The sequence below is a fragment of the Passer montanus genome, unplaced genomic scaffold (genome assembly GCF_014805655.1).
Source record: "Passer montanus isolate IOZ18808 unplaced genomic scaffold, ASM1480565v1 scaffold47, whole genome shotgun sequence".
In the NCBI taxonomy this organism is placed as follows: domain Eukaryota; kingdom Metazoa; phylum Chordata; class Aves; order Passeriformes; family Passeridae; genus Passer; species Passer montanus.
Genome location: NW_024369596.1, coordinates 1,873,339 through 1,882,674, shown reverse-complemented (window position 1 = coordinate 1,882,674; position 9,336 = coordinate 1,873,339). Strand labels below are relative to the sequence as shown.

Below are 9,336 nucleotides of genomic sequence, written 5' to 3'. Positions count from 1 at the left end.
CAGAAAATGTTTAATTATTATAATCTTTATATAAATCTTTCCTGGCCTCTGTCAGTGGCCGGAATATCAATTAAAATTTAAATTTGTAGTGATAATTATAAAATAACTCCAAAGTCAGTCTGCAAAGGATCCAGGAGATTGAAATCCTAAAATTTTCTTTTCCCAGCACTTACAGAAGCACCACAACACACACACACCATCTGCTACAACAAAGGAAATTTTATTTAAAAATAAAACTTTGTTTTGTTTTCTTTCTTACTGACACAGGTGAATGAAATCCCAAACAAAGAAGCTCTTAGTGGGCAGCATACAAGGATGGAAACAATTAATAAATAACATTAGTATAACCTCTAAACATTAACAATGCATCTGCAAACAAAATGAGGACTTTAAACCAAGTGAACCTTAAAGCTCAGCTACTCTCTGTAAGAATATTTACCTTCTGTTTTTCCTTATTCTTTACAGATCTGAAAGGATTAAATACTGCTATTATAATTTTATATTAATGACACTATTATACTTTTTTTTTTAAAATATCTCGTGAAAATCTCAACATTTTTTAACACTGATATTTTACAAATTGGTATTTGTCATCCATGAGAAAGAACAACAGTAACAGCAGTTCTTCCTCCACTGGGAATTTCAAACAAAAAAGATTTTTAGGAGGAACTTTAAAAATAAATGTCCTTATTCCCCACTAATCTTTAAAGTGGCACCTCTGAGAAGGTACCCTGGGAGTTGCATTTTTCTTGCTCAACTGAAAAAAAAATAAAAAAAAAACGAACAAAAACCCAACAAACCAAGCAATCAAACCACATTTACAGTAAGGAGCCTGCCTCAGGACGAGCCACAGAAATGTCACAGGTCTGGAGCAGGGGGCCCTGAGCCCTGGGGAGGGCTGGCCCAGGGACATGCACAAAGGAAGGGGAGGAGTTGGGATTCCTGGGGGCTCTGAACACAGGAAATCACCTGGGTCCTGCCAAGGAGGCACCTCCAGCTTCAGGAAATCACCTGGGTCCTGCCAAGGAGGCACTCCCAGCTTCAGGAAATCACCTGGGTCCTGCTCAGGGGGACACCCCCAGCTTCAGGAAATCACCTGGGTCCTGCCAAGGGGACACCCCCAGCTTCAGGAAATCACCTGGGTCCTGCTCAGGGGGACACCTCCCACTTCCCACAGCTCCTGCTCCTGCTGGGAGTGTTTCCTTCTCCTTTTGGGAGTGTTCTCTGCTCCTTTTGGGAGCATTCCCCACTCTTTTGGAGTGTTCCCCACTCTTTTGGGAGCGTTTCCCACTCTTTTTGGAGTGTTCCCCACTCTTTTGGGAGCATTCCCCACTCTTTTGGGAAAGTTCCCCACTCTTTTGGGAGTTCCCCACTCTTTTGGAGCGTTCCCCACTCTTTTGGGAGTTCCCCATTCTTCTGGGAGTGTTTCCCACTCTTTTGGGAGTTCCCCACTCTCCTGGGAGTGTTCCCTGCTCCTTTTGAGGACAGCCCCAGCATTTTTTACCCCATCCCACGACCCTGACCTGGCCCCAGGCTCGGCACAGCACCAGTCCAGACACGGAAGCTCCAGGGCTGAAATGCTACAAAACACAGTGTCAGAGTCCCAGTGAGCACTGCCCGTCTCTCCTGCTCCTCTTTTCACCCCTTCCCAAAGCAGTTTGGTGCTGCTTGTCCAGCTCTGCTCATTTCCCCACAGGGGTGGTGGATCCTCAGACCCAGCCTGGCCACGCAGCGTCCCCTCAAGAAAGGCACTAGACATTTGGGTGGTTTTTCCTTTTTAAAGTAGCATCAGAAAGGTAATTTTCTTCAGGATAAAGAAGAGGGAGGTGAAAGGAAAGAAGAGCAATCAATCTTGGGCTTAGAAAGAACAAGAAAAATCCACTGGGCAGTGCCTGGATGGAGCTGGCAGAGCACAGCCACAAGACATGGCCAGGACTCTGCTGCCCTCAGTGGAATCAGCAAATTCTTAACGTGTCTAAGGAAGAAAAGGCAAGACTTAAGTTTCTTAAATCAGTTTGAGACATAAACAAGTGCACAGAAAGGACACATGCAGAGAAATCAGCGATACATGCCACAAAGATTGCTCTCTCTAATCTCTAATACCCAGAACAACACCCACAGGAACATCTCTTGGCACACAGACCCCAAAGACAGGCCTGCAGCAGCTCTGCCAGGCAGGATTTCATGGAAATGACAGCCAGCCTGCCCCGAGGGGCTCCGAGGGGACAGGGAATCCCTGGAGCTGGGCAGGACAAGAGTTAAGGCTTTGGAGCTCAGCCATGGCAGGGGTCACACTGAGCTCACACAGCAGGGCAGACACCAAAGGGCTCCAAACCAACACAGAGCCAGTGGGAGCGTGGAAAAGAGGGAAATAAACCTCTCACCAAAGGGTTTGCACCTGCATCTCCTGGAGAAGGGGCTGCTTGGCTGCTCAGGCTCCCCACAGCGTGCCACAGCTGTCCCCTGCTCCTGCCTCAGCAGCACCAGTGCTGGCCTTGCTCCTGCTGAGCCCCAAAAATCCCACAGGGAGCAGGGCTGGCACCCCTGGCACAGGAGGAAGAGCAGCTCTTCCTCCCCTCCTTCCTCGCCCAGGCACTGAGCCCACCTTCCCCAGGGCTGTGCCCGAGCCCTGTGCCCTGCAGAGCACCCTGCCCACGGCCAGACCTGGCACGTGCCAGCCCTGACCCCAAACAGCAAAGCGTGGGGTCAGGGAGCCTGGCAGGAAATCTCCTCACGCTGTCTCAGTGCTTTCTCCACTACAGAGAGGAGTAAAGAGAGACACTTCAGCCTGCCTGGAGGCCACTGCAGCAACTCAAAGCTAGAATTCTCTTCTCTTTCTAGAGAGAAAGCTCACCTTGAATTAAAAACCCACTTTCTGCTCTGCTAACACTCCTGGAGGCCTCTCTGCCCCTGCAGCCATCTGGCCCAGCCCCTGGATTCCTCAAAAGGCACCCGACTGCCAGAACCATTCCAGCAATATTCCAAACTGCAGCCCTTAGCCCAGTGACCTCTGCTGACCTCAGGGAGGTGCAAATAATGCTGGACATGCTCCAAAGGCCAAGAGCCTCTCAGGCTGACAGGCTGTGATCTGTCTGTGCCTCTTGGAGCTAAATCCTCTCCAAAGGAACCATCCACTCCTCCAACATGAACAGAGTTAAGTAGCTGAGTAGGCAAGTCAGGTTTTTCCAATGCAACAGCTGAGTTCTGACCTTTAAAACCATGTGATCACTTCACAAATACAGATTTTTTTTTCCCCCAGGTCTGTTTTAACACCAGACCTGGCAGTACTTTAGAGAAATGGCAATGGAAAGGAGAGCCCCCATGTTGTTTGGACAGCCATGCAGAGAACTGCTGCACTTCTGTGACTGCAAAGCAGGTGAAATTCCAACAAACACACCAGCTGCATCTACCAACTCCACAAAACACCCTGGCACGACGACGGCTCCTGCAAAAGCTCTCTGGAGGAATGTGTGTGAAGGCCACTAGTCTGCAACAGCCACCATGCAATGAAGAGAAATAAAACATCCAATTTACCAGGTGCAACATTCCCAGGGAAGAGCAATGGGAGTGTCCAGTGACGGCTGCTCCAGCCCAGCAGGGCCACAAATCAAATCTGAGCACTGAAGCACAAAATGCTCAAGGCTAAGAGAGGAGAGGCAGCAGCCCCAGTTCTTTGCTCTTGCTCAAATTCTTTGCCCCCTCTCCCACCCCAAGCTCCTCTAGCTGCTGGAATCTGGTGCTGCCAGTGCAGGAGCACACACCCACACGAGAGAAATCCAACTCCCAGCAGTGCCAGGACCAAAACCCCTGACAGAAGCCCATCCTGCCATCTCCAGGCAGCCAGGGAGGACTGGAACCAGAAGCAATAACTGCTATCATTACAGGCAAGAGGGACACACCATGGCCAACAGGAAGCAATCAAAGGATTCTTCCAAGGTCTCCTATAAATTCCCAGCAGAAAGTGACCTCCCAGCTTCTCTAAAAAGCCTGAGCCAGACACACAGCAGCGAACAGATCCAAACCTAGTACCATGAACCACAGGACACACCACACCGACCTCGAGACTTTTGTTTCTCTGAGCATCCACTTAAAATTCACAGCACAAAACAACTCCCCCCAGCCTCCAGGGCATCGGCTCGGGGATCCCTTGTCACGACACCTTTCTCTACCAACACCCTGGAAATAAATCTGCTCTCTCAGACAAGAGGTAGGGGTAAAGGACTCCAAGACATACACTGTATAAAACACCGCTCCGCTCCATCCCACTGCTTTGAAATCTGGAACCACGAAAACCTGATAACTGATTCTCTTAAAGAGGCAGGACTGACCTCAGCACGAAGTCTCTAAAGGAACCCCCTTCCCCTTTGGTGCACAGCTGGGCAGCAGCTGCCCAGGCAGTTGGTCCACAGCAGCTCAGGCGTGGAGGTGCTCGTGTGCTATGTGGCCACGTGCGCCGGCGAGGAGATGGACACGAACTCCCGCAGGATGTTCTTGGCCATCTCGATATTGTTATGTGCAATGACCAGAGCTTTCTGGATGTCCTGATATGAGTAGCCTTGGCTCATGAGGTTCTCGATCTCGCTGGAGAGGTGCAGGGAGGAGCTGGCCCCGCTGCTGGCTCCTCCTGCCTTGCGCTCCGAGTTGATCCGCCGGGGCAGCGGCTTCGGCGGCCGCTCGGGGACCTGGGAGCCCTCCGAGAAACCTGCCAGGAGAAACAAGGGCAGCACTTCAAGGGAAAGAAATTTTGGTTGGAACGAAGCTGAGATGGCAGCAGGGGGATAAATGGCACTTCAAAAAGCTGTCACCGAGCTCTGCTGGTTTCTCCAGCTCTTTTATCCTCCTTCCCAAGCTGCTCAGCTTCCCCGCCTGGGTGCAAAAACAGCTGGGGAGGTTTTGCTTAATTAGCAAAGCTCATCAGGCTCATTTATTAAGATAAAACCACATAAAAAATGACATAGGATCTATGTGTGTCAGCAGAGCTCAGATATCAGCCTTAGAATCAGAAAAAATGACACAGTGAATATTCAATTCAGCAGGCATCCATTTCCTTCCAGAATCAGACAGAACCCCCCAGTTTCACTGTCCAGAGGCTGCTCCCTCATCTCTGTGTGCACCAACTCAGTCCCAACTCAGCCACCACAATTGCCTCAGCAACTGAATTATGCTCTCTGAAGGGTCAGCAACTGAATTATGTTCTCCTCTTCCTCTGCTGAAGCTCTCCCTGCCTAATGGCAGATCAATAAAGCTCAGCCTGTTCTGCTTTTCCCTGAGTCATTCTGATGTGACACTGCCCTGCAGCCACATCATGCACTGCTGGGAAAAGGAAATAACAGCCAATAAACCAAACAAGTCACCAAACTCTCCAAGGAAAAAGCACATTGTTTAATGTGCTCATCCAGCATCTGGCTATTTCTGAGTCCTAACCTCCTGTATCCTTGCAGAAAGCATTTTTTGCCAATCACAGGAAACTTTTTCTACACGGATGTTTGACATCACCTTAAAGAAAGATTTATTTGTCTCCTGGAAAAAGTCCTCAGGGCACTCCACAGAGTTTTCTGGCAGCAGAACTGGAGTACAACAGACAAATCACGTCCACACAATCCCTGTCTAAGAGTGAGCACTGCAGCTTGCTCAGAGCAGCAGCATTGTGGGGCCTTTGTGAAAAACTTGCACCAAAAGCCCTGAGACAGAGAAAGCTCTTCAGGAACCAGATTCCCTGCAGCTTCCTCACCAACCACAGCTCAGTGCAGCTCCCTCGTCTTCAGAATTGAAGTTTTTCCCAAATAAAAAGCTTTTTGTACATGTGAAAAGAAGGCCTGCCCCAGACTGCCTTCTGGAATAGCTGTTTCAGCTTGAGCTGGATCAAGTTTCAGAGAGCACGGGTCAGTCTGAAAGGACAACTGCTAAGACAGTTATTTTGGTAAATCATTAATTAAAACTGCAGGGTCCAGCTCCTGAGAGCATAAATCTGCCAAGATGAATCCCACAGCAGTCAGGCTTGCCTGCACCACTGCCTTGCTTCCCAGAGCAGTAACAATCAGCATTTTCCACATTTTCCATTTTCCTACCCCTAAAGCAGGACAACAGCAGTGTTATTTCAGGCCTGTAGAAACAGAGTGTCAATGATTAAACTCAGTACTTCATCTGGGAGTGGGGGTGGGACTTGCTCTGTTTCTTTTTTTCCCCTTTCAGCCAAATTCTACAGACACAGGGACAGATTTAAAAAGTGAAAAGGGGAGGTGGGGCACAAATAATGAATTTTCTGCACTAGGAAACTCTTCTCTGTGCTAAAGAAGGTCAGGGAAGTGGAATGGTGAAGTGGGAAAAGAGAAGACTCACTGGGGGAAGGGGTTCTGGGTACAGGAGGTTCTGCTTCCAGAAGGAACAAGAAACTCATTCCTCCTCCTTGGCAAATCACCAGCACATTCAGACTGAAAACCCCCAACAGGAAGAGTTTCAGAGCTTTCTTAAGAGCTGCTGAGCAGGGAATAAGTCAATCATTATTCAGAAGGGCTCTAGGAGACACGAGGCTTTCGTTTTTCCCTCAGAGAATGTGCCTTGCAGCCAGAAGGACACCGTGTCCTCTATTCCCCAGAGACAAAAAGCTGACCTTGCTGAGCCACTGGGCCCTGCTCAGAGGAGCTGAGAGCACCAGGAGCTGTGTGCAGAACTCTTGTGCCATCTGCAGGCACTGGCAGTGCCACAAACCCTGCCAGGCCAGCCCTGCATCCTCCGCTTGGCACAGGGACACAACCCCTGAATGGACTGGGTTGGAAGGGACCTCAAAGGTCCTTCCACCCCCTGCCATGGGCAGGGACACCTTGCACTATTTCAGGGTGCTCCAACCCCAAATTTAACCTGGCCTTGGGCACTTGCAGGGATGGGAAATCCTGTCTCACACCCAGGTACACCATGGTACAAAAATATCTGTGCTCTGTAGGAAACAGTTTAAGGAATATACTTTAAGCTGAAAAAGCCTTTTCCTAACTGTGATTTCAGGGTGATTTGCAAGCTTGGGGATTAAATGACCAAGGCTGCACATTCTAAGCTATACATCAACACAAAAGCTAAAATTAATCAAACAAAGTACCCAAGAACCGATTCTGCCTCACCAACCTAATTTCACACCTTACACCCAAAACCTCCAGTGAGTGACACAAGTTTTGAAGGTGCAGAGGCAGGCAGCAGCAGCAAGAAGGGAGAGGAGAGCTCTCAGACCTGTGGCAGGGTCGCTCTCCAAGGACATGCGGCCGAAGGCAGGGGTGGCATTGGAGATGTCAGACAGCGTGCGACGGGCGCTGGCCACGGGCAGCGGCGCCTTGGGCACGTCGTAGCCATCCTCCTCGTTCTCTGACTCCTCAGGGCCATTGCTGGCACTGGCTGCTGCCAGGCTCCCTTCGTCTGCAACAGGAGGCACGTGCTGAGCGCTGGGGCTGAGCAGACTCTGCTCCCCCACTTTCCAAACGCTGACAGGACACAGAACTAAAGTTTTGCTGTTAAAAGCTCACATTTAACGGCAGTTCTTTCCAGAAGGGAAAATCAGGTTAAAAATACTTGACAGATGCAGTGTGTATGCACAGACTCATACTTCCACATACAGCCCAGCTATTTTAACAACAAAACCAAATGTAATTCCTTTAATTCAGCCCAAAATGCTGTTCCACTGGGAGCAATTCATTGTAGGCCAGTTCCTCAGCTGTTCTTTAGCACACCCACTCACCAGAAGTGTTGACAGCCTCGAAAGCAGAGGATGCTGCTTGGGAGTGAATGTTGTACATTGCTTCATACATGGAGCCCTCGGGCTGCTGGTCACAGTCCAAAACTCTGAGGGAGAGAAGACATTCCCCATCACACAGGTGACAGTGGCCACCACCTCCAGCCTGTGACAGTTTGTGCAAAGCTTCTTGTTTCAAGGTGAAATCACCACTGCTCTGTGAAATATTTGTTCTAGAAAATGCTCTATTAATGTTTATTGCAGTACAGTACCTCAGCTTAAAAGATTTAAAATGATACCACCAAAACTGATACCACTGAAAATTACATTTTAGTAAGAGTTTTGAATTTCAGTTGTTTCTGCTCTCAAAAGGTTCTTGGCAGACAGAGTGGGAAGGAAGGGGATATCTGAGTCCTTTAATACTGTACAAGGACTCTGCAAAGAGCAGTGGTCACATTTCCTTCATTGCTATTTTAGTCAAGATCTGGTGAATATCACTGGGGGAATTCAGAAATCTGAACAAGCAAAATTCCCACCCTGATGTCCCAAATGTGCTGCCCCAGAGCTGGGAGGAGGAAGTGCAAAACCAGCCAGAATCTCACCGTAAACTCTGAGTCATTTCCAAAGGCATTTTGAGCTCTGGTTTTTGCACAGCAGGACCTGGAGGCACCACAGGCAGAGAGGATGGTGACATGTATTCAGTGTCCTCATCGCTCTCAGACTGCTCCCCAGGAGGCAGTTTTGGTACAGGCAGTGGTCTGGAGGCAGGAGAAACAAGATATAAAACATTTACACCAAATCTAATTAATACCAAGGTGCCCTTTGAAATCCATAATCACCTCACAGCAAGTCTGTCTAAAGAAATAATTTGGTTTTCAGTTTGCAGCCCACAAGGTCACAGCAGCACAAGGTCATGATGCAAAAGGAAGAGACAATATCATGCACATTTATATCACACAAAGCCCCACTCAAAAGTGAATTTATTAAAGAGCTGATGGCACCTGGAGCCTGATTCCTACAGCCCAGGGTAGCTCCCACCACTCCCCACAGCCCTTTGATTTCAGCTGCTTTCTCTAAATTGTGTTTTGAATCTGTCAGTGTTTAAAACTAAGACTGGAAGAGTTGTGCCAGTTCTGTCCCTGGCACCAGCACCCTGCAATTCCCACTCTGTAAGGTATAAAAAACCCAACTGACCTGGCAGCTAAGGAGTAGATGGCATTGGCAGACGAGGAGGGTTTGATTTTGGGGTGTTCACACTCTGAGGTTGCTGCTGGACCACTGTTGGAGCTCTGGAAGACAAAAGTCCAAACCAGGAATCAGAAACAACACATGGCCCAGCGTAGCTGCAAAGCCACTCCTTCAACAGCCTCTGTGGGAATGAAGCATCCTCGTTTCTTCCACAGAATTTACTGACACCTCAGAAATCTAGGAATTCTCTGACAGCTCTCCCTCAGTGAGGACACTGCAGGGGCTTTCCTGCAGGAAGAACTTCACTTTCTGAGCTTCCAATGGCCTTGGCAAATTCAGCTGAAACAGGCCAAAAAGGGAGCCAAGAGGAAAAGGATGCAGACAAGCACACACAGTTGGAGACAGGATGACAACTGTGCACGTGCCATTTTCTT

The 9,336-nt window shown here is 48.9% G+C and overlaps 1 protein-coding gene across 6 annotated transcripts in view; it reads right to left on the bottom strand.

Annotated features, from left to right (window-relative positions):
* Nucleotides 1–201: 201 nt before the first annotated feature.
* CBL (Cbl proto-oncogene) overlaps nucleotides 202–9,336 on the bottom strand; it is a 35,266-nt gene continuing 26,131 nt past the window's right edge. Inside the window, exons 12-18 of one of the 6 annotated variants that reach the window (XR_005628976.1) lie at nucleotides 8,909–9,003; nucleotides 8,317–8,472; nucleotides 7,721–7,824; nucleotides 7,219–7,401; nucleotides 1,139–4,702; nucleotides 1,054–1,096; nucleotides 202–969 (exon numbers count right to left, since the gene is read on the bottom strand). Coding sequence is in view for 1 of the 6 variants with exons in the window: in XM_039721905.1 (XP_039577839.1) it covers nucleotides 4,437–4,702; nucleotides 7,219–7,401; nucleotides 7,721–7,824; nucleotides 8,317–8,472; nucleotides 8,909–9,003 (804 nt within the window). In the remaining 5 variants the exon portion in view is untranslated. Of the gene's footprint in view, nucleotides 4,703–7,218; nucleotides 7,402–7,720; nucleotides 7,825–8,316; nucleotides 8,473–8,908; nucleotides 9,004–9,336 lie in introns of all 6 variants that reach the window. The other 5 variants (XR_005628972.1, XR_005628973.1, XR_005628974.1 and 2 more) reach the window with 5 other exon arrangements.